The sequence below is a fragment of the Haliotis cracherodii genome, unplaced genomic scaffold (assembly GCF_022045235.1).
Source record: "Haliotis cracherodii isolate W230 unplaced genomic scaffold, xgHalCrac1.p SCAF_11, whole genome shotgun sequence".
Taxonomy (NCBI): domain Eukaryota; kingdom Metazoa; phylum Mollusca; class Gastropoda; order Lepetellida; family Haliotidae; genus Haliotis; species Haliotis cracherodii.
Genome location: NW_027266266.1, coordinates 202,022 through 227,066, shown reverse-complemented (window position 1 = coordinate 227,066; position 25,045 = coordinate 202,022). Strand labels below are relative to the sequence as shown.

Below are 25,045 nucleotides of genomic sequence, written 5' to 3'. Positions count from 1 at the left end.
CCACCACTCTCTCCAACTCTCTCTCTCTCCACCACTCTCTCCAACTGTCTCTCTCCACCACTCTCTCCAACTCTCTCTCTCTCCACCACTCTCTCCAACTGTCTCTCTCCACCACTCTCTCCAACTCTCTCTCTCTCCACCACTCTCTCCAACTCTCTCTCTCTCCACCACTCTCTCCAACTCTCTCTCTCTCCACCACTCTCTCCAACTCTCTCTCTCTCCACCACTCTCTCCAACTCTCTCTCTCCACCACTCTCTCCAACTGTCTCTCTCCACCACTCTCTCCAACTCTCTCTCTCTCCACCACTCTCTCCAACTGTCTCTCTCCACCACTCTCTCCAACTCTCTCTCTCTCCACCACTCTCTCCAACTCTCTGTCTCTCCACCACGCTCTCCAACTGTCTCTCTCCACCACTCTCTCCAACTCTCTCTCTCTCCACCACTCTCTCCAACTCTCTCTCTCTCCACCACTCTCTCCAACTCTCTCTCTCTCCACCACTCTCTCCAACTCTCTCTCTCTCCACCACGCTCTCCAACTTTCTCTCTCTCCACCACTCTCTCCAACTCTCTCTCTCCACCACTCTCTCCAACTGTCTCTCTCCACCACTCTCTCCAACTCTCTCTCTCTCCACCACGCTCTCCAACTGTCTCTCTCCACCACTCTCTCCAACTCTCTCTCTCTCCACCACTCTCTCCAACTCTCTGTCTCTCCACCACGCTCTCCAACTGTCTCTCTCCACCACTCTCTCCAACTCTCTCTCTCTCCACCACGCTCTCCAACTCTCTCTCTCTCCACCACTCTCTCCAACTCTCTCTCTCCACCACTCTCTCCAACTGTCTCTCTCCACCACTCTCTCCAACTGTCTCTCTCTCCACCACTCTCTCCAACTGTCTCTCTCTCCACCACTCTCTCCAACTGTCTCTCTCCACCACTCTCTCCAACTCTCTCTCTCTCCACCACTCTCTCCAACTCTCTCTCTCTCCACCACTCTCTCCAACTGTCTCTCTCTCCACCACTCTCTCCAACTCTCTCTCTCTCCACCACTCTCTCCAACTGTCTCTCTCCACCACTCTCTCCAACTGTCTCTCTCCACCACTCTCTCCAACTGTCTCTCTCCACCACTCTCTCCAACTCTCTCTCTCTCCACCACTCTCTCCAACTGTCTCTCTCCACCACTCTCTCCAACTCTCTCTCTCTCCACCACTCTCTCCAACTGTCTCTCTCCACCACTCTCTCCAACTCTCTCTCTCTCCACCACTCTCTCCAACTCTCTCTCTCTCCACCACTCTCTCCAACTGTCTCTCTCCACCACTCTCTCCAACTCTCTCTCTCTCCACCACTCTCTCCAACTCTCTCTCTCCACCACTCTCTCCAACTCTCTCTCCACCACTCTCTCCAACTCTCTCTCTCTCCACCACTCTCTCCAACTCTCTCTGTCTCCACCACGCTCTCCAACTCTCTCTCTCCACCACTCTCTCCAACTCTCTCTCCGCCCGGCCTAGTTCCCTGGGTACGCTGTGTCCACCCCTCTCCCCATCTCATTCTTCACCCCAGTATTTTCCATCTCCACCAAGTGTCCCCAGCCACAGCCATGACAACCGCGACAACCCACTTACTGAACCAGGGTATTGTTATCTGCCTCCTTGTGTTTCGTCACATGACACGGGCACAGTGCGCTGACCCAGGGCAGCAGTCATGGGCTTGTTGGAATACCTCGATCTGCCGACTGTGCTGGTGTTTCTTGTGGCCTTTGTAATAATCTACAATGTCCTGACTCGTGCCGAGAACCCACCCCCGTCACCACGTGGGCTGCCGGTGGTGGGGAACATGTTGCAGCTGAGTGCCAACAGAGGCAGGCTTCCAGAGGCCTTCATGAAGCAGGCGGTGGAATTGGGCGACGTCTTCAGTCTGACGTTCGGCAGGCTTCACATCGTGGTGGTGAGCGGCTATGCCCGGATACAGGAGGTGCTCATGAAGCGAGCGGATGTGTTCAGCGACCGACCCGACTTCCTGCTCCTCACCCAGAAAATAGGAACGGGTGAGTTGGTGTAACTGATTTCAGGGTGAGGTGTAACTGATTTCAGGGTGAGGTGTAACTGATTTCAGGGTGAGGTGTAACTGATTTCAGGGTGAGGTGTAACTGATGTCAGGATGAGTAGGTGTGACTGATGACAGGGTGAGGTGTGGCTGATTTTAGGGTAAGGTGGTACTGATTTCAGAGTGAGTAGTTGTGGCTGATGGCAGGGTGAGTAGGTGTAACTGATTTTAGGGAGAGTAGGTGTGACTGATCTCAGGGTGAGTAGGTGTGACTGATTTCAGGGTAAGGTGGTACTGATTTCAGGGTGTGTAGGTGTGACTGATCTCAGGGTGAGTAGGTGGTACTGATTTCAGAGTGAGTAGTTGTGGCTGATGGCAGGGTGAGGTATGACTGATCTTAGGGTGAGTAGGTGTGGCTGATTTTAGGGAGAGTAGGTGTGACTGATTTCAGGGTAAGGTGGTATTGATTTCAGGGTGAGTAGGTGTGACTGATCTCAGGGTGAGTAGGTGTGACTGATGTCAGGGTGAGTAGGTGTGACTGATCTCAGGGTGAGTAGGTGCGACTGATCTCAGGGTAAGTAGGTGTGACTGATCTAAGGGTGAGTAGGTGTGACTGATGTCAGGATGAGTAGGTGTGACTGATGTCAGGGTGAGTAGGTGTGACTGATTTCAGGGTGAATAGGTGTAACTTGTGTCAGGGTGAGGTGTGACTGATCTCAGGGTGAGTAGGTGTGACTGATTTCAGGGTGAGTAGGTGTGACTGATTTCAGGGTGAGGTGGGACTGATGTCAGGGTGAGTAGGTGTTACTGATTTCAGGGTAAGTAGGTGTGACTGACTGCAGGGTGAGTAGGTGTGACTGATGTCAGGGTGAGGTGGTATTGATTTCAGGGTGAGTAGGTGTGACTGATCTCAGGGTAAGTAGATGTGACTGATCTCAGGGTAAGTAGGTGTGACTGATCTCAGGGTAAGGTGGTATTGATTTCAGGGTGAGTAGGTGTGACTGATCTCAGGGTGAGTAGGTGTGACTGATTTCAGGGTAAGTAGGTGTGACTGATCTCAGGGTGAGTAGGTGTAACTGATGTCAGGGTGAGTAGGTGTGACTGATGTCAGGGTGAGTAGGTGTGACTGATGTCAGGGTGAGTAGGTGTGACTGATGTCAGGGTGAGTAGGTGTGACTGATGTCAGGGTGAGTAGGTGTGACTGATGTCAGGGTGAGTAGGTATGACTGATGTCAGGGTGAGTAGGTGTAACTGATTTCAGGGTGAGTAGGTGCGACTGATGTCAGGGTGAGTAGGTGTGACTGATGTCAGGATGAGTAGGTGTGACTGATGTCAGAGTGAGTAGGTGTAACTGATTTCAGGGTGAGTAGGTGTAACTGATGTCAGGGTGAGTAGGTGTGACTGATTTCAGGGTGAGTAGGTGTGACTGATTTCAGGTTGAGTAGGTGTGACTGATTTCAGGTTGAGTAGGTGTGACTGATGTCAGGGTGAGTAGGTGTAACTGATGTCAGGGTGAGTAGGTGTGACTGATGTCAGGGTGAGTAGGTGTAACTGATGTCAGGATGAGTAGGTGTGACTGATCTCAGGGTGAGTAGGTGTGACTGATGTCAGGGTGAGTAGGTGTAACTGATGTCAGGATGAGTAGGTGTGACTGATGTCAGGATGAGGTGTTGTGACTGATGTCAGGATGAGGTGGTGTAACTGATGTCAGGATGAGGTGGTGTAACTGATGTCAGGATGAGTAGGTGTGACTGATGTCAGGGTGAGTAGGTGTGGCTGATGTCAGGGTGAGTAGGTGTGACTGATGTCAGGATGAGTAGGTGTGACTGATGTCAGGGTGAGTAGGTGTGACTGATGTCAGGATGAGTAGGTGTGACAATTTGGGCCATGAACGTCGATGACAGCGTTTTCCATAAAGCGTTTAATTTAGAGCGTGGATTGAAATATTGACTCAAAGAGCCTGGGTGATATAGTAGTAGGTGTGTTGATCACGTGGCTAGCACGCGGTATGTGGGAATGACAGCCAATCATCACGCATGCCTACACATATACTACTAATCACTGCGTGATCAGAATAAGCAGAAGAGAAGGTTGTACACTTCAGAAACCCGTCAGTTCAGAGAACGCAACACCCGCTGTACACCAACAGCGTGAAGATAGAGACTGCCACTCAGTAATGTAACTGTCTGGGCCATGGCGGGAATACTGCTAGTAGACCTTTGGGACTATTAATAGCAAAAAACAAAAGCATTGGGTGGTATCCCTTTCAACTCCTTTACACATCATGACAGCATGGTATGGTCAACCCTGAACTACGGGGTGGCCTTATGGGGACTTCAGATATATCTTGTATGTGGTACAGAGTCAAGCGATCAGGTACTTCCTGGGATTAGGAAGGTATGCACCTAACGCAGCAGTGACTGGGGAGACAGGATGGGTACCTCCCATAGTTCGACAGTTGAAGAGCATTACAACACAATGGTGTAGATTCAAGATGATGCCACATAGGTGAGTGAGTTGGGTTTAAAGCCGCTTTAAACAGTATTACAGTTATATTGCGACGTGACAGCTTAATGTGGGAGGAAAGCCCGAAGAGATGCGGGTCTCAGACGTTTACCACTTCGGTGAAACCCACTTCGGTGAAACCCACGAGCACGGGTATGGCGCTGACAAACCTAGAATCATAATTGGGGCGAACCGCGATATCGAACCCACAATCATAGGGTCTGGCGTGCCCAAGGGACGCAACTCTGCACAGCGAATTACGGCGCCTTAGACGACTGGGCCACCCGTTCCCCCAGGCCTAACAGAACCACACGTAAGTGGGCAGAACGTCATGCTGTAAACAGAAAGAGAGTGGTGGATAAACTATCAGCGGTAAGCCTACTGAACGCAGGCCATAGTGTCAGGAAGTCTGTGTGATGAGGTGGGACGGTGTGTAATGAAGGCCATAGTGTCAAGAAGTCTGTGTGTGATGAGGTGGGACGGTGTGTAATGAAGGCCATAGTGTCAAGAAGTCTGTGTGTGATGAGGTGGGACGGTATGTAATGAAGGCCATAGTGTCAGGAAGTCTGTGTGTGATGAGGTGGGACAGTGTGTAATGAAGGCCATAGTGTCAAGAAGTCTGTGTGATGAGGTCGGACGGTGTGTAATGAAGGCCATAGTGTCAAGAAGTCTGTGTGGGATGAGGTGGGACAGTGTGTAATGAAGGCCATAGTGTCAAGAAGTCTGTGTGTGATGAGGTGGGACGGTGTGTAATGAAGGCCATAGTGTCAAGAAGTCTGTGTGGGATGAGGTGGGACGGTGTGTAATGAAGGCCATAGTGTCAGGAAGTCTGTGTGTGATGAGGTGGGACGGTATGTAATGAAGGCCATAGTGTCAAGAAGTCTGTGTGGGATGAGGTGGGACGGTATGTAATGAAGGCCATAGTGTCAAGAAGTCTGTGTGTGATGAGGTGGGACGGTGTGTAATGAAGGCCATAGTGTCAGGAAGTCTGTGTGTGATGAGGTGGGACGGTATGTAATGAAGGCCATAGTGTCAAGAAGTCTGTGTGTGATGAGGTGGGACGGTACGAATGAAGGAACATCTAAACAAATGGACTGAAATTATACAGGAAAATGGAAGGCAAGGGAAACATTAACTGAGACAGAATATGGAACTGAAAATAATCTGCTACGACATTTGATTGTGACATGAATGGTATATTTGCCTAAAAGATACCGTTCAGCTTTAGCCAAGTTTAGATGTGGTGTAGCGCCGATAAAAATAGAAACTGGGCGTTTTGAAAATATTTCATAAAAAGTGGAGTCTTTTAATTACAGAAAATAGAAAATGAATCATGTTCTTTTATTTTGCCCCCTCTACGAGGATCTGAGGAACCTCCTGTCAGAAAACTGTCAGTATATGATACAGATTGTAGTACTTTCTGCAATGATGATAAGTTGTGTTTTATTCTGCATAATTGTGATGTAAGTTATTTCAATGCCAAAACCTGCTACCGAATGTTACACAGACGTAGACGTATGTTATATGGATAACCCTTTACTCTTCAATATGTGTATATTTGTTATTGATGTTATATTGTAATATCATCTCTAATAAATCTTTTTTTTAAATTACCCATTTCTGGTGTCCCCCGCCGTGATATTGCTGGAATATTGCTAAAAAGGCGTAAAAAATACTCACTCGCTCACTTTTAAAGATTAGCTTTGTATCTGTAACTACTGCACTAGTTATGATGTAATCACAGGTGAGACAATACAGGTTGAACATCACTTAAGTGATTTGCCATCAGGTGTAAATGTACTTTCATGAGGGTGTGGGGTAAATGAGGTGGAGGCACAACATATTCGTGGAATATGTACACAGTGGGAATATGAGCATGAGTTGGTCAGCCGTATAACGGAGTACTTATTATGATGGGAAAGCGTTGTGTTGTAAAAGCAATGCCATGACGGGACGCTGCGTGCCAGTAGCGCACGAAGGGTAAGAGATGGCCGTGATTGGTTGCTGACAAAACAATGGGATTTCAAGGTTATGAATGTGTGCAGACAGTCGGTAAAGTGGCGAATCATAAACGTTCACCTTTGTTTTGTTCGTTTCTTGTTTAACGCCGCACTACGCAATATTCTAGCTATATGACGGCGATCTGTAAATAATCGAGTCTGGACCAGACAATCCTGTGATTGACATCATGAGCATCGATCTACGCAATTGGGATACGGACATGCATCAACCAAGACAGCGAGCCTGACCACCCGATCCCTGTGGTCGCCTCTATCAACAAGCATGGTCGCCTTGTACAGCAAGCAGTGATTTTTGAAGACCTATTCCCTCCCGGATCTTCAGGGGTCTAAACGTTAACTAACAGAGTGGAGTCTGCATCACAGTGACGCCATCCGGAGGATTGTTTGTCAATTTGACATCCAACCAGATAAAGAGTGGAGTTAAAAATCCTAATGAGTGAGTGAGTGAGTGAAAGACTGGTTAGTTACCAACGAACTATATCAACTGTACATATCTGCCTCTAAACACTCTCTGATATTCATTGTCAGGATGATCATGAAGGTTTATAACATACACTAAATATAAACAAATGTTTAAAGTTAAGCAGGCATATCATCTGTCATCTTCCCGAGGCAAGGGCTTTGACTGTCAAAAGAAGTCCAGTTTCCACCCTTGCCGAACTGGGCTGGAATTTCCAAGCTCGATCAAAGCGCCACCAGTGGCTATTAGGAGTTATGTCCTTTCTATGTTTCTCCTATTGACCAATCAGATTCCATCTCTCATATCACTTGCATTTGCTTCAAACAAAATGGCGGACCCAGTCAAGACGATCTGATCGATAATCGAGATCTATATTGTAATTAAACTAGGTCTTGCCATGCGAAGTGCATCAAATCGCGTGAGCACCGTGATTAAAAGCATAAAGGATTTGTAAAATATCTGTCGACGCCCAGTTGGCGGTACACATGCCTTCGACCGAAATCTGCAAGTTGAAATCCATGTTGTTTACGAACCGGATGTCTAGTTTGTTTTGATTGGACTATGAAAAGACTCGTTAATCCAGCAAAAATGTAAGTCCATAATTGCAGCCTAGTTAGGCAAGGGTGGAAACTGTACTTTTATAGTCAGCCAACTACCTTGCCTCAGGAAGATGATCATCTTTACCCGGTACGCTGTTTCAGGGGTCATCTTAAGCAACGGACAGCAATGGAAAGATCTCCGGCGAATGAGCCTCCACGCGATGAGAGACTTCGGTATGGGGAAGTCGACCACAGAAGAGAAGGTGCAAGATGAGGTGGAGGTCATCATGGGGATCCTGTCTGACAATGAGAACAAACCGATACAGGTGCATAAATACCTGGCCCTGGCTACATCTAACATCATCTGCAATATCATCTTTGGATCAAGGTAAGAATGGACCCCGACATTTGTATCGGAGGTGACTGGAGAGAGAGAGAGTTTATTCGGTATTGAAGACCTCATGGCCAAGAGTACAATTTCTTTTCATATATAATGAGTACGATAGTGGTATATGGATGTATTACGTAATTTCGAAATACAATAATAATGATCTATGAATAAATATCTATCTTTAATACAGGTTAATACTTCTTCTTAAGAAACAGGCAAATTTCTCCTTAAATAAAGAGCAAAACCTCAGTTCATGTTTGCCGTAGACTGATACCTACATTTGGTCGGTTTTTTTACGTAGTATTCCAGCTGTATGACGGCGGTCTGTTAAAAATCGAGTCTTGACCTGACAATCCAGTGATTAACATCACGAGCATCGATCCACGCAACTTGGTTACGATGACGTGCATAAACCAAATCAGCGAGCCTGACCATCCGATTGCTTGTCACTCGATGGCTTAGTCGCTACTTACAACAAGCTTAGATGCTGATGACCTACCTATCGTGGCACTTCCTGTACGGATACCCAGGTGTCGTGGACTGATACCTACCTACCCTGGAGTCTGGTGTACGGGTACATGTTAGTGTAGATTGAGTCCTTCCTACCCTGGAGTCTGTTGTACGGGTACATGTTAGTGTCGATTGCGCCCTTCCTACCCTGGAGCCTGGTGTACGGGTACATGTTAGTGTAGATTGAGTCCTTCCTACCCTGGAGTCTGTTGTACGGGTACATGTTAGTGTAGATTGAGTCCTTCCTACCCTGGAGCCTGTTGTACGGGTACATGTTAGTGTAGATTGAGTCCTTCCTACCCTGGAGCCTGGTGTACGGGTACATGTTAGTGTCGATTGAGTCCTTCCTACCCTGGAGTCTGTTGTACGGGTATATGTTAGTGTAGATTGAGTCCTTCCTACCCTGGAGTCTGTTGTACGGGTACATGTTAGTGTAGATTGAGTCCTTCCTACCCTGGAGCCTTTTGTACGGGTACATGTTAGTGTAGATTGAGTCCTTCCTACCCTGGAGTCTGTTGTACGGGTACATGTTAGTGTCGATTGCGCCCTTCCTACCCTGGAGCCTGGTGTACGGGTACATGTTAGTGTAGATTGAGTCCTTCCTACCCTGGAGTCTGTTGTACGGGTACATGTTAGTGTAGATTGAGTCCTTCCTACCCTGGAGCCTGTTGTACGGGTACATGTTAGTGTAGATTGAGTCCTTCCTACCCTGGAGCCTGTTGTACGGGTACATGTTAGTGTAGATTGAGTCCTTCCTACCCTGGAGTCTGTTGTACGGGTACATGTTAGTGTAGATTGAGTCCTTCCTACCCTGGAGCCTGTTGTACGGGTACATGTTAGTGTAGATTGAGTCCTTCCTACCCTGGAGCCTGGTGTACGGGTACATGTTAGTGTAGATTGAGTCCTTCCTACACTGGAGCCTGGTGTACGGGTACATGTTAGTGTAGATTGAGTCCTTCCTACCCTGGAGCCTGTTGTACGGGTACATGTTAGTGTAGACTGAGTCCTTCCTACACTGGAGCCTGGTGTACGGGTACATGTTAGTGTAGATTGAGTCCTTCCTATCCTGGAGCCTGGTGTACGGGTACATGTTAGTGTAGATTGAGTCCTTCCTACACTGGAGCCTGGTGTACGGGTATATGTTAGTGTAGATTGAGTCCTTCCTACCCTGGAGCCTGGTGTACGGGTACATGTTAGTGTAGATTGAGTCCTTCCTACCCTGGAGCCTGGTGTACGGGTACATGCTGGTGTAGATTGAGTCCTTCCTACCCTGGAGCCTGGTGTACGGGTACATGTTAGTGTAGATTGAGTCCTTCCTACCCTGGAGCCTGTTGTACGGGTACATGTTAGTGTAGATTGAGTCCTTCCTACCCTGGAGCCTGTTGTACGGGTACATGTTAGTGTAGATTGAGTCCTTCCTACCCTGGAGCCTGTTGTACGGGTACATGTTAGTGTAGATTGAGTCCTTCCTACCCTGGAGCCTGGTGTACGGGTACATGTTAGTGTAGATTGAGTCCTTCCTACCCTGGAGCCTGTTGTACGGGTACATGTTAGTGTAGATTGAGTCCTTCCTACCCTGGAGCCTGTTGTACGGGTACATGTTAGTGTAGATTGAGTCCTTCCTACCCTGGAGCCTGTTGTACGGGTACATGTTAGTGTAGATTGAGTCCTTCCTACACTGGAGCCTGGTGTACGGGTACATGTTAGTGTAGATTGAGTCCTTCCTACCCTGGAGCCTGTTGTACGGGTACATGTTAGTGTAGATTGAGTCCTTCCTACACTGGAGCCTGGTGTACGGGTACATGTTAGTGTAGATTGAGTCCTTCCTACCCTGGAGCCTGTTGTACGGGTATATGTTAGTGTAGATTGAGTCCTTCCTACCCTGGAGCCTGTTGTACGGGTATATGTTAGTGTAGATTGAGTCCTTCCTACCCTGGAGTCTGTTGTACGGGTACATGTTAGTGTCGATTGCGCTCTTCTTACCGTGGAGCCTTTTGTACGGGTGCTGGTGTAGATTGACACCTACCTATCTTTAAGCTAGGTTGATGAGTGTCATCCCGGGTAGATGGTCTCTGTTAATACTTTGCTGTCTACAGGTTTGAGTACGAGGACGCGCAGTTCCAGAAGATGGTGCGGCTGTTGAACGACGTCTTTCAAAGGCCCGGCTTGTTCCAAATATGCAATGCATTTCCCATCTTAAGATTTGTTCCTCATTTCAAAAAGGTGAGTGATTAACCGTTCGTTCGTTCATTCGTTCGTTCGTGGGTGCGTGCGTGCGTGCGTGAGTGCGCGAGTTCGTGAGTTCGTGAGTGAATGAGTCTGATTGTCTGTTTACCTTGTGCAGGGATTAGTTGACAACATTGAAGCATTCGACCGCCTGGCGCAGTTTGTCAGCGACATCGTCACGGATCATGAATCGACATACGACCGAGACAACATCCGAGACTTCATCGACATGTTCATCGAGTTCCGTGATGAGGACAATGACGCATCATACACACGTACGCCGGATTTGTTTCCATCATGACATTTTCTAGCATATTTGTACATAGGTTACATATCTGATATGCATTGTCGCAGTACACATGAACTACACGTAGCATGTCCTATGTTTCCAAGACCATTTGGCAGCCTGGTTCCCTGGGTATGCTGCGCTTGCGCTAGTGTAGCACTAGTGTAGCGCCAGCGCAGCATACCCAGGAAACCAAGCAGGGCTGTTTATTCGCTACTGCTATTATACCTCGGGCAGCGATATTGCGTGATTGTAAACCGTAAACCTACTGACCCTACCGCATATAGTTCGTATTAAATTCTGGCCGATTTAAATAGAAATCCTTTGGTTGATAGACTCTTTATGTTCTTTATATAGATGCTAGCCAGTTCCAATATGGATTCTCCCGAGGGCCGAGATATGGTGTGGAGATATGGCCCAGATATGGTTAAGATATGTCGAGATTGACCCTTGGAATTGTCCTTGAAATGCCTTCTGTCTTCTTCCAGTCAGAAACTTCCTACGAGTGATTGTAGACCTGTTCATGGCCGGCACGGAGACGTCCTCTACAACGTTGAACTGGGCCCTCCTCTACATGGTGGCCTACCCCGACATCCAGGCGCGCTGCCAGCAGGAGATGGAGGAGGTAGGCGCCACTGACGCACCCAGCACCATGCGAGCCTTGTTGACTACTTAGAGTGTCGGGGCGGTCGGATAGCCTGGTGGTTAAAGCGTTCGCTCGTTACGGTTCCCGACATGGGTACAATGTGTGAAGCCCATTTCTGGTGTCTCCCGCCGTGATATTGCTGGAATATTGCTAAAAGTGGCGTAAAACCATACTCACTCACTCACTCATTCACTCACTTACAATGTCAGAAGACGAGTACCGGTGCCTACTGTGCTGATTTGCGTCATGGAGAATTGAAGTGTGGTTTTATATAAAGGGGAACAAAAGTTATGAGGAAAACGAGCGCTGATGGAAGTAATTTAAGCAGACTTGACTTAGTCGACTCGCTGTATTTTTAAAAATATTTGATACACAAAATTCAATCAATTATGTTATATGGTTCTGAAGATTAGGGTTTACAAAGGTATGAAAAGATAGAATATGTTCACATAATAAAATTTCTAAATGCCAGACACCAAATGTCATTGCAAATGGTGATCTTTACCCTTTATGTAAACGTTGTTAATGTTTTAGTAGGGTTGTATATAGGTTGAAATTAATAGAATGCATAATGGTAGGATACCGACAAAGACCAGGATTACGCTTGTATGTCATGTTTACTCTGGATATAACAATTATCTTTCCATCTTCCTTTTTTCACATGGATTTGGGTTTGTGTTTTGTGGTAATCGGTGGATGAAAAAGTACTTTTTTTTCTAGAAGTATATCAATATATATCATTTTCTTATAAACGCATTTTCAGTAGTGGAATAGCACTTTGAACAATAGTTCAAAACTTTATTAGACTTGAAAAGTAAATATCTGACATTTCAGACAAGGAATATCGTCACATTATACTCGACTTAGAGTCGGATTGTTAGTACTGAAGGTAAATGAAGGTTGATCGCTAGGAATAAAGTCGTCACTACGCACACATCCTGTATGTACAATATTAACTATTATGGTAACTTTAGAAAATATTATTTATCGAAAATGGACTGTCAATATTCAACCCAGAATAAGTTTCAAATGTTATTATCTGGATTTGGGAAAAATTGCGAAAATAACCTGTGTAGATTTAATTCGTGTCGCAAAGCCATGACGTCAAGAGACAGAAATTATAAACCTAGATTTACCATGTTGTGTTTGTTTACTAATGTGATATATCATGCAAATGGGCCAGCGGCCTCCATAGGAAACAAACACTTAACTTGACTAAACCAGTGGACAAACTAAAGCATACACCCATGTTGGGTTGTCAATAAAATGAAAACAAACAAGAGAATGTTATTCAATGATGGTGTATTCGCTAATTGGGTCACATGCGATAGTCCATGCACAATTACAGTGCGAAACTCGACACAGGTGACGCGTACATGACGTTCACATGAACATGGGGGTAGGCAGATCACAGTTCACAGGAAGGATCAGAGTCAACCACGTACTGTCTTGATAAGTTCGTGGTCTTTAACGGATACATGGTACGCTCAGTAACGAGTATGACCACCGTGAGCACCACCGCACGTCTAGACTCGCCGCCTCATTGATGTTGTCAGCCGCCTGATGACGTAATCGGGAATCCGATTCCATTCAATTCTTACAGCGTCGGCAAGCTGTAGCTGGTTTGCTGGTGGGTGTGGACGTCTTCGTATCTGACGGTTTAGATGATCCCACAAATATTCAATTGGTTTCAAGTCAGGTGAGAGTGATGGCCACGGAAGAACGTTGACGTTCGTATTCAAGAAGTCCTGGACGAGCCTTGCAGTGTGTGGTCTAGCGTTGTCATAATGCAGGAGTGTTCCCTGTTGCTGTTGGCGAAGGAGTGGAAGCACCACGGGTTGAAGAACATCATCTCTGTATCGGATGATGACAAGTCTCGTCCGTTGGTTACCACAAATTCCACCTCAAACCATCACAGCATCTCCACCATAGGGATGAACTTCCCCCTGCGACGGTATACTCGAGCTCGACCATCATTGTGAAACAGCTGAAACCTGCTTTCGTTAGAGAAAAGCACTCTCCTCCAATCACGGACATGCCAACGTCGTATTGTCCTGGCCCATAGCAGATTTTTAGGTCAATGTTCCCGGGTCAATGCCATTCCACGGAATGGATCCGGACGGTGAGCTCTAATATCTGCGTCACGTAGACGTCGTAGTAATGTGCGCCGACTGATACGGTGTCCTAACGCCGTTGCTGCCGTTTCCGTCGCCGTGACGAACCTGTTGCGCAGATGGTACAGTCTGGTGCTTGTCTGTCTGAAGCGTTGAAACAGTGTGACGACCGTTGCCTATATACAGTTTAGGTTTCTAGCAATCTGGATGTGGTTGACTCCAATCTGCTCTCTCTCTCTCTCTCTCTCTCTCTCTCTCTCTCTCTCTCTCTCTCTCTCTCTCTCTCTCTCTCTCTCTCTCTTTGTTCGTCACTTAACCGTGGCATATGTTTTATTACATGTGATGACTTAGCAACGGTTCATCGCTATTTTATACAAATTCAGCACGTGCAATTTTACGAATACCTGGAAAAGCTGATGGGTGACCTTTGGCCACTGCGCGTACACCCTTCCGCCCAACGCGTTGCGTTTTTTAGTTTGATTTTGCAGTTCTAGGGCAACTGTTTTAAGTCTTATTCCATTTTGCTCATTTCGATAGTTTTGGGGGAAAGATCAAAGTATACTTTCCTTCTCCCATGAGTTTACAGGTGCTTATAGCATGTGCTTTGACTTAAGGTCATTGGTACCGGCAGAATGGTGCAGTTCTCGGACAGACTCAAGTTGCCCTATGTTGAATCTACACTGTGTGAGATACAGAGAATATCCACCATAGGTAAGAGTGACTTATGTTAAATCTACACTAAGATACGGACAATATCCACCATAGGTAAGAGTGACTTATGTTAAATCTACACTAAGATAAAGACAATATCCACCATAGGTAAGAGTGACTTATGTTAAATCTACACTGAGATACGGACAATATCCACCATAGGTAAGAGTGACTTGTGTTAAATCTACACTAAGATACGGACAATAACCACCATAGGTAAGAGTGACTTATGTTAAATCTACACTAAGATACGGACAATATCCACCACAGGTAAGAGTGACTTATGTTAAATCTAAACTAAGATACGAACAATAACAACCATAGGTAAGAGTGACTTATGTTAGATCTACACTAAGATACAGACAATATCCACCATAGGTAAGAGTGACTTATGTTAAATCTACACTAAGATACGGACAATAACCACCATAGGTAAGAGTGACTTATGTTAAATCTACACTAAGATAAAGACAATATCCACCATAGGTAAGAGTGACTTATGTTAAATCTACACTAAGATAAAGACAATAACCACCATAGGTAAGAGTGACTTATGTTAAATCTACACTAAGATACAGACAATATCCACCATAGGTAAGAGTGACTTATGTTAAATCTACACTAAGATAAAGACAATATCCACCATAGGTAAGAGTGACTTATGTTAAATCTACACTAAGATACGGACAATATCCACCACAGGTAAGAGTGACTTATGTTAAATCTACACTAAGATACAGACAATATCCACCATAGGTAAGAGTGACTTATGTTAAATCTACACTAAGATACGGACAATAACCACCATAGGTAAGAGTGACTTATGTTAAATCTACACTAAGATACGGACAATAACCACCATAGGTAAGAGTGACTTATGTTAAATCTACACTAAGATACAGACAATATCCACCATAGGTAAGAGTGACTTATGTTAAATCTACACTAAGATACGGACAATAACCACCATAGGTAAGAGTGACTTATGTTAAATCTACACTAAGATAAAGACAATATCCACCATAGGTAAGAGTGACTTATGTTAAATCTACACTAAGATACGGACAATAACCACCATAGGTAAGAGTGACTTATGTTAAATCTACACTAAGATAAAGACAATATCCACCATAGGTAAGAGTGACTTATGTTATATCTACACTAAGATACGGACAATAACCACCATAGGTAAGAGTGACTTATGTTAAATCTACACTAAGATACAGACAATATCCACCATAGGTAAGAGTGACTTATGTTAAATCTACACTAAGATACGGACAATAACCACCATAGGTAAGAGTGACTTATGTTAAATCTACACTAAGATACGGACAATAACCACCATAGGTAAGAGTGACTTATGTTAAATCTACACTAAGATACAGACAATATCCACCATAGGTAAGAGTGACTTATGTTAAATCTACACTAAGATACGGACAATAACCACCATAGGTAAGAGTGACTTATGTTAAATCTACACTAAGATAAAGACAATATCCACCATAGGTAAGAGTGACTTATGTTAAATCTACACTAAGATACGGACAATAACCACCATAGGTAAGAGTGACTTATGTTAAATCTACACTAAGATAAAGACAATATCCACCATAGGTAAGAGTGACTTATGTTATATCTACACTAAGATACGGACAATAACAACCATAGGTAAGAGTGACAGTACGAATCAGCCTAAGGTATATTCTGTCAGAGTTGTTCCTCCTAGTTTCCATGCTGTTGTTGTTGTTGTTGTTGTTTTTGTTGTTGTCAAGCACCCATGGCCATCATGTATCCCGTCACATCTGTGTCTCCACCCACAGCCCCGCTGTCCGTGCCCCACGCCACGCTACAGGCTACCACCCTGGGTGGCTTCACCATCCCCCGGGAGTCCATCGTCCTCGTCAACCTCCTGTCGGTGCACATGGACCCCGCCCTCTGGCCGGACCCCGGGACCTTCAACCCGGACAGATTCCTCAAGGACGGGAAGGTCCACAGAGGAGAATATTTCATGCCCTTCTCTGCTGGTAACTTATTATATAGAACTTGTAACACTGTTTATCATACATTCACGCCCTTCTCGGCTGGTAAACATGTAACACTGTTTATCATACATTCACGCCCTTCTCTGCTGGTAACTTATTATATAGAACTTGTAACATTGTTTATCATACATTTATGCCCTCCTCTTCTGGTAACATATTATATAGAACTTGTAACATTTTGTATCATACATTCACGCCCTTCTCTGCTGGTAACTTATTATATAGAACTTGTAACATTGTTTATCATACATTCACGCCCTTTTCTGCTGGTAACTTTTTATATAGAACTTGTAACATTGTTTATCATACATTCACGCCCTTCTCTGCTGGTAACTTATTATATAGAACTTGTAACATTGTTTATCATACATTCACGCCCTTCTCTGCTGGTAAACATGTAACACTGTTTATCATACATTCACGTCCTTCTCTGCTGGTAAACATGTAACGTTGTTTATCAGAAAGTCATGCCCTTCTCTGCAAGTAAACATGTAGCTTTATGGCTGTTATCTTATGACATCATATCAATTACGTTGATCACACATGTAACGGAACGTCGTATTCATCTGTAATTCGTTTCCTGATTTCCAAGGAATTTTTGCGATTTGTCCTTTGCGAGGTCGATAATTCAATGAATAATATATATGGGTGATATAAGCAATGGATGATATATTCAACAGATGATATATTCAGTGGATGATATATTCAACGGATGATATATTCAATGGGTGATATATTCAATGGATAATATATTCAACGGATGATATATTCAATGGATGATATATTCAACGGATGATATATTCAATGGGTGATATATGCAATGGATGATATATTCAACGGATGATATATTCTATAGATGATATATTCAGTGGATGATATCCTGTTCATGTCAGGTCCCCGGGTGTGTGCTGGCGAGACTCTGGCCAAGATGGAACTGTTCCTCTACTTCGCCAACCTCCTACAATGGTTCACATTTAAGAAGGTAGATGGGGCGACTTTGAACCTGGAAGGGGTCACTGGATTAACTCGATCTCCCAGGCCGTTTGAAGTAGTGGTGACCAAACGCTAGTGTTCCCCAACAGACTGGTGGTCAATACGCCGACAGATTCCCCGGGACTGACACTCTACAATCCAGACTATATGAAACAGTCTTAACGCATACGTATTACAACATAGTTACTCATTCAACCTTCTAATGCACTAAACAGTCGGCATATATAGAAATATTCGGATGTTATTTGTCGATAATTCCGTTTGGTGAAGAAGATCTCCCCTCAGAATTTAAATCTTTAAGACTTGATTATATACATAAATCAGTGCAAACAGATTTGAAGTCGGTAAGTATCTGTATTATCATTCCACAAGAACATATCACGTCACCCAACTGTAAATATATGTGCATACTATTCAGCTTGTATACGTGCTCTCTGTAAGTTAGACCGCCTCCGTGGTCTAGTGGTAGAGCGGCCGGTTCGGGGTTTAATCCCCGGACGCGTCATACCAAAACGTTAAAATATGTTATTTTTGTCGCCCTGTCTGGCGCTCGGCATTATCGGGCTAAAACAAGGACTGATCGGCTTGGAGTCAGTCAGTCAGACAGACAGGTTTATTTAGTATTATTGCCATATGGCCTAAAGAACAATTTATACAATATGATGTCACGCGTATATACAGAAATTACATCTTCTTGAATCTGATAGAAAGAAACATCCTTTATATAACTATCCACTTAAAAGACATTTTTATTTTGTGAGTTGACAATATTGACCATTAACATTTGAGATGTATAGTCATTATTCAAGAACGGGAGATATGTAGATCTTAACTTGGAATACTTGTTACACTTAAATAAGACATTCATCTATCACATTTGGTACAAACACTGTTAACAGCATCAATATCTTTCGATTTACGACACATATTTACATAAAAATTATGTAATGAGAATTTAAATTTTCAACACGATCTTATTAATGACTTGTCTGGTAAGACAGATAAATACATTTCCTGTTGAAGATGTGTCTTTAGTTTACTATAATTGCTAAGATAATGCGAAGATGAAACAGTTTCGTTCCAGTTTTGCGCAAATATATCTTTCACTCGCTGCATAAATGTTCCCATAAACACTTGAATGTTTCCCATATCCTGTGCAATCCACACACAAGAAAAACCACATGTAAATAATAGATTGCTCACTTCAGATACCCAGTTTTGTTTACCTTTATCATCAAACTGCTTTAACAATTTATAACATTGAACAGGAGATCTAAATTCTTCCATTCTTAGTAACTTTACCCAGTATTTAACTAATCTTACTTGGCTATGCGCAAACATATTGCAGCGTCCAGTTTCACCAAGAATTGCTTTATTTGAGGAATATTTACCAATACCCAAGAAAACGTTTGAAGTGTGAGGTATGTACTTTTTCGATGGCAGCATAATATTTTGTTCCCAATATTTCCGAACCATACAGTAATATTGGTGCAATTTTACACTAAAAAATATTGCATGCTGTTTAAAATATGCTATATATGCTTATTTTGTTTTAACAATTTATACACAGGCATACATGCTTTTGAAGCTTGAATAGCAAGTTGTTTACATGCTACTGCCACATTAATTTAGAAGAAAACATGATACCCAAATATTGAAAGGAAGTTTCAACCTTGACCGAAGCATTTCCATAAGTCCACTTTTCACTTTTGACAACAATACCACCATTTCAAAAGACCATTATGTTTGTTTTATTTAAATTTACCTCCAGTCCCCATTTCATACAAAGTGATTGTAATACATTTAATTGTTTTTGTAAACCGCTTACTGCAGATGAAAACATGCAGCAATATATACCAGCAAACAATAGCATCATAATACAGTAAACTACGGTTATAACGAACACGCTTATAACGAACTGACGGATATAACGAACCTACTTTGACAATGACTGTACAATGTACATATTCTCGATAGTAGAATAGTTAGAGCGAAAACCAGCTTGAGATTCCGATATATAATCATTAATTTCCATCCATGTTCTCAACCTTTTTTCAAACACAAAAGTGAAAAACTTGCCAGTAACATTAAAAAGAGAAATACCTCTGCAATCATTTGGGTCCGTCTTTTTTCCACATTTGTATAACGGGATAATCAAACCTAAGTTCCAGGAAGAAGGGAAAATACCTGTATCTAATACTTTGTTAATTATTAATTTCAAAAAGGGAATGAGAAAGGGTCCCGCACACTTAAAAAGCTCTGAAGGTAATCCGTCCTCTCCAGGTGCTTTGCCGAGTTTTAGCTTGGAAATGGCTTCTTCTACCTCGTATGCAGTGATTTCGTCTGATAAATCGTTACTAAAATGGTTATCAGGGAATTGGGAAACCGAATGATCAAATTTCAGAACAATCTTCTGCAGTTCCAGGGTTCATTAAGTGTTTAAATTAGGATGCCCAAACGTAAGGTGATATTGTATTACTAGAGTTCGTGTTTTGCAGAGCACGTTTAAGTGTATCCCAGAATCTCTTGCAGTCATTATCCTTTGCTGCAGTATTTATTTCATGAGTCATTTCCATATTATAGATGTTCTTCTTTCTTTCACAGCAAATTTTAAAATCTGCCTTTGCATCAATGTATTTTTGCAAATTTAGCGCACAGTAATATTTTCTGAATTTGTTTAGTGGTCTAAATTTCTCTGATTTGAATTGAACACAGTCTTCATCAAACATTTGACCGGCATATAATCTGAATCTGTACAATGGATAACTGACATATCATTGACATTTGGGAAAAAATCACTGGAAACTATGAAATAATCTACAGTACTGCATCCTGTATGTGCCACAAAAGTTACTCGGGATATCCAATGGGGCTCTGCCATTTACAATATGTATGCCGATTAATCAAGTCCAGTAAAGCTCTACCATACTTATTTGTTTTGTAGTCACGAACACTTCTTGTAACTGGAAAATTATCTCCAACATAATGTGGATCAATTGGTGAATACTTCACATCATCATCAAGGATAAAATCCCGGTCGCACCCCGATCTTGCATTAAAATCACCACATAAGATGAATTCACAAGACTCATCATTGTCATGTTTGATATGTACTAACTGATTTTCCAATCTTTCTATACCATTTTCTTCACACTTATTGTAGAACGGAGATGATTCAGGATGAATATAGACAAAAGCAATGAACACGTGTATTGGACTTTTAGCATTCATAATCCTGAAAAAGATAACATTATCCCATTATCATAGTTACAGAATACGTTCGTTATTACATCACTAACATCTGTACACGTTGTTTCAACAAAACAGAACATGTCAAGATCCTGGCAGAATGAAATAAAGTCACCAAATTCAATCTTGGATTTTAGTCCTTGGATGTTCCAGGAACACTTATTCAATATGTTAAGTGTTGAATCGGTCATATTTTCATGAGTGTCACTGAGGCCGCGACCACCATCCTATTTGCCATAACTACCAGCTGATGTAGACGTAGTTGATGATGACACAGCTGCAGGTGCAGACGGCGATGATGTCTCAGTAGGATTGGGTGATGATCTTGTCCAGTTCCTGTGCTGTCCAACTTGTCTGATTTATGTGTCGTCGTCTCCCTGAACAAAAACTGAACCATCAACTACCAGTTTATCGTAGCTCAAAAAGGTAACTTTGTTCTCTTGTCTGGTTCTCATCATATAGGGAAACAGCTATGATCGGTCTTCTTCCAGATTTTGATGCAGCCGATGTGCTCTTTCTAAGCTGATGGATTGAATGTCGATGTTTAGGGTAACGTCCATCAAATCTTTGACACACGACTCACACTCGTCCCATGTTTCACCCTTCTTTTCTTGCAGACCATGAAAGATTAAATTTGATCTTCGAGACTGTGCTTCAAGGCTGTCATCTCTTGATTCCAGGGCATCAAGTTTCTGTTTCAAACTTGTGTTTCCCTCTTGAGGGTCACGAAGTTTGTCATCATTGTCCTTTGTGAATATGTCCATCTTGTCATTAAGTGCGGTAATCTGTATTTGTATTGTTTTAAGTGTTATAGCGAGATCGTCGAGTGTTGATTGGCTATGTTGTGCAGATGATCTAGTCTGTACTCTGAAGAAGGGGGTACTTTGGGCTGTCCTGGGTTGGATTCAACATCTCCCGCTATCAATAATAGTGACAAGGATAACAGAGCGAGTCTCAGAACAAACCTTATACCACTTGTTAGCTGTATACCGGGCCGACTTCCACGTGAGTGTTTTCTTCTCGGACAAAAACATCCTATTCTGCTCCTCCGAACGACAATATCCACACCAAGCTTTTGGATGGCAAAGTATAGGTATATATGCTAATACAAGTACACACTTTGTTCTTGTACCACTTATTAATATCTTGTAATCACATGTTTACTCTCCGGTGAATATGCTGTGTCAACATCATTCAAATGTGAGTCAGTATACTTTGTCTGAGTGGGATATTCATGTTAAACTGCGGCATGGTATCTCAATTGGCTAGCACTATAGAATCGGCATGAGTCCGGACTAGTACAAGCACACACACACACGTACGTGCATAAACCCCAATTCAGCTCACCTCTGTAAGTTAATGTATAAAGAATGTTTAGTGTGTTGTGAGCATGTCTTTATTGATTATTTGATACATACAAATACACTTCATATTTTTCACATACATTCAAATTGACGATGTCCCCGCTTAACTAGGTTTCCAAGTCAACACAAATCACCTCACAGCAATTACAATGGCAGTACACAATAGAGTGGAAGTACAATATTCAATGGAAATAAATAATTTGACGGCAGTGGTCGGTATCAAATACAAAAAATACAGTGGTGTTAGCCAGTGATAATAATATATATTCACCCAACGGCGACGGTGGCCAGGCTTCCGAGACAGGGAATCCGGGGTGATGAGTGATCTTCACACGAAAGCTTGTCTTGATGTAATGAAATGTGTGAGAGATACGAGGGGCACGCTCTTGTCCCCTTATATACAGTCTAACTTTTACTGGAAATTTCTACACAGTGCCATCACATAACAGTAACATGACAGTATATTCTACATGTTTCACACTTCACGGTATTCCGGAGGTTTACACACCACACTATATATAACAGACGTTATATGTGGGATAACACCTTCTTTGTAAAGTAAAGATTCTTGTACTTTTGGGGGTTGAGTCCCGTCCGGGATTCGAACCCAACACTGCTACACAGCACTATCATCTAAATATAGAAACTTTCTTACATTCCGTAATTAAATAGTACTACATTCCTGACAACTAATCAATGTCCAAATACAATGCAATGAGCTTCTACCGAATCGCAGCAGAAACAATATAATACAGTTACAAAAATGGTTTAACAATAAAATACATGTGTGACGTCATATATAAACTTACAACTCCATTTGAGATACAAGTATGTCGTTCAGAAAACATGAAGTATCAGCTTCGCTTACAGTTTACATAAAGCTGTCAATAATGATGTTCATCCCAGAGTAGTTTTATCGGCGAAAATTTAAAGGTGGCGAAATTTGTTGTTTTCACATAGCAAAATTCACAACGCCTTAGTACTGTCTGTAGTAGGTGTGTGCATCGGTCTGGAACCAGAACCAAGATGGCGGCACTTCCGTTTCCGGTGGCGCGCGCATCCACGATTGCGTCACTTTCGTTTCCGGTGGCGTGCGCATCCAAGATTGCGGCACTTCCGTTTCCGGTGGCGCACGCCTCCAAGATGGCGGCACTTCCATTTCCGGTGGCGTGCACATCCAAGATGGCAGCATTTCCGTGTCCGGTAGCGCACGCCTCCAAGAGGGCGTTGCCTCCGTTTCCGGGGAGGATAGGGGAAACCCCGGAGAAGCGCACGTAAAAGGTGAACGGGATCGACATTGAAAGAAGCGCGTCAAAAATCGTTTGTTGTTGTCGTTGTTGTTCTAAACATAGACGGGGTGCCGGTGGTGTAGGGAGGGAGGGAAGGGAGGGAGGGAAGGGAGGGAGGGAGGAAAGGAGGAGACGGGTTCATGGTTTGGGTTGGAGGGTCGTCAAAGCAAAGGATGAGAGTTGTCTTTTGGGTGAGATGGGTGGCCCTGAAAAGGGGCCGTTTTGATGCTTACATGCAAGTGCACGCAGCGGTGCAAAGGCACGGGTGGACATTCATCTGTCTCCTCACAGGACACCTACCGGTGTGCGTTAACCGCCGCACGTAGGTGTCCTTGAGGATGGTCTTACAGTACACACATTGAAATGTTCCATCCCATGCCTTTGTGCCAAGGGCGTACACAGGCAGGCCCCCTTGGCATGTACCGCATTGCCATGGTGGAGGCAATGGCAATGGCGGTACTGCTTCTTTCTTCTCCAACTCCGAGCGACACCCTTTGCACAGTGGCAAAGGGTGCACCACTGAGGCTAGCTCCAGATCCCAGTTTTCAGTTATTCTTGATTTTTCGAATAAATTTTACAAGTGACTGATCCATTCGAATCCACTCTTGTTTTATAGGAGAGGTACTGACACCCTGCTTCTTGGTTGGTTCCCCAGGCCGCAGCCCCGATTGGTTCGTTCCGGTGCCTGGCCAGCACCTCGGTTTTCCAAAGCGGACCGACCCCTGTGTTTCTTTTCCATAGGAAATGGATTTTACCATGGGAGAGAAAGCACAACCCCGGTTCGGCCAGTGAGAGCCCAGCCTGGTCCGAGCGCGGCCTCTGATTGGTCGACAACCCAGGCTTCGGATTGGTCAGATTTCGATCCGGTTTTTTTCTTGGGTAGCCTTGGTATTTTTAGGTAGATGGTCGTCTGAATGCTTAAGGTGGACCGTCATAAGTAGGCATGAACGTGATGTAAGAATGCTTACGTGATGTACGTTGTGTTACTCCCATGCCAATCGGAATGTTCTGTGTGTGTTTGTCTTCAAACAGACGTTTACGTTGATCCATAGAATGATTATTATTATTATTATGAATGATGCCGAGGTGCTGACACTCGTGTAGGTTGACGGGTGTACTGTCATACGTGTTACCAGGTACACGAAGTGTTTCACGCATGTTGTCAGGCAAAATGTCGTGATGCCCCGTGTATGTATGTGTGTGTGACTACAACCATGGATGTAGTATTGAGATGAATAGAGAAAGATCAATACACCAACGTGATGCAAACGTCGTGTCCTGTGTGTGTGTGTGTGTGTGTGTGTGTCTTCAAATTATCATTATGATTCTTTAATGATACCGAGGTGTTGACACCCGTGTAAGTCGACAGGCGTACTGCGACACGTGTTTTCATGCACACGTGATGTTTGACTCGTGTCTCCATGCACACGTAGTGTACCACGTGTCTCTATTTATATATTTATATTTATATCTATTTATTTTATTTTTACACGTGTGCCTCCAAGAGGTCTAAGGGGAGGGTGTGGGTTCTTTGTTTTGGATTGTCGTTGTTTGGCAAAGCAAGGGATGAAAGTTGTCTTTTGGGTGAGATGGGTGGCCCTGAAAAGGGCCGTTTTGGGAAAGAAGAAAACTTTTCTGCTGCTGTCCAAGAAGAA

The 25,045-nt window shown here is 43.7% G+C and overlaps 1 protein-coding gene across 1 annotated transcript; it reads left to right on the top strand.

Annotated features, from left to right (window-relative positions):
- The first annotated feature begins 1,696 nt into the window (after positions 1–1,696).
- LOC139455165 (cytochrome P450 2J4-like) lies at positions 1,697–18,944 on the top strand. Its single transcript, XM_071236715.1, has 8 exons — positions 1,697–2,039; positions 7,726–7,951; positions 10,561–10,687; positions 10,809–10,965; positions 11,465–11,601; positions 14,351–14,447; positions 16,274–16,477; positions 17,389–18,944. Exons 1-8 carry the CDS (start codon positions 1,697–1,699, stop codon positions 17,562–17,564), a joined length of 1,467 nt encoding a protein of 488 aa, XP_071092816.1. The 3' UTR covers positions 17,565–18,944.
- The last annotated feature ends 6,101 nt before the right edge of the window (positions 18,945–25,045 follow it).

Bases quoted from the DNA above. Each gene is read 5' to 3' on its own strand.
- LOC139455165 (XM_071236715.1), top strand. From the start codon at position 1,697: ATGGGCTTGTTGGAATACCTCGATCTGCCGACTGTGCTGGTGTTTCTT. The intron at 10,688-10,808 runs GTGAGTGATTAA...TACCTTGTGCAG, and splicing joins TTGTTCCTCATTTCAAAAAG to GGATTAGTTGACAACATTGA. The intron at 11,602-14,350 runs GTAGGCGCCACT...CTTTGACTTAAG, and splicing joins GCCAGCAGGAGATGGAGGAG to GTCATTGGTACCGGCAGAAT.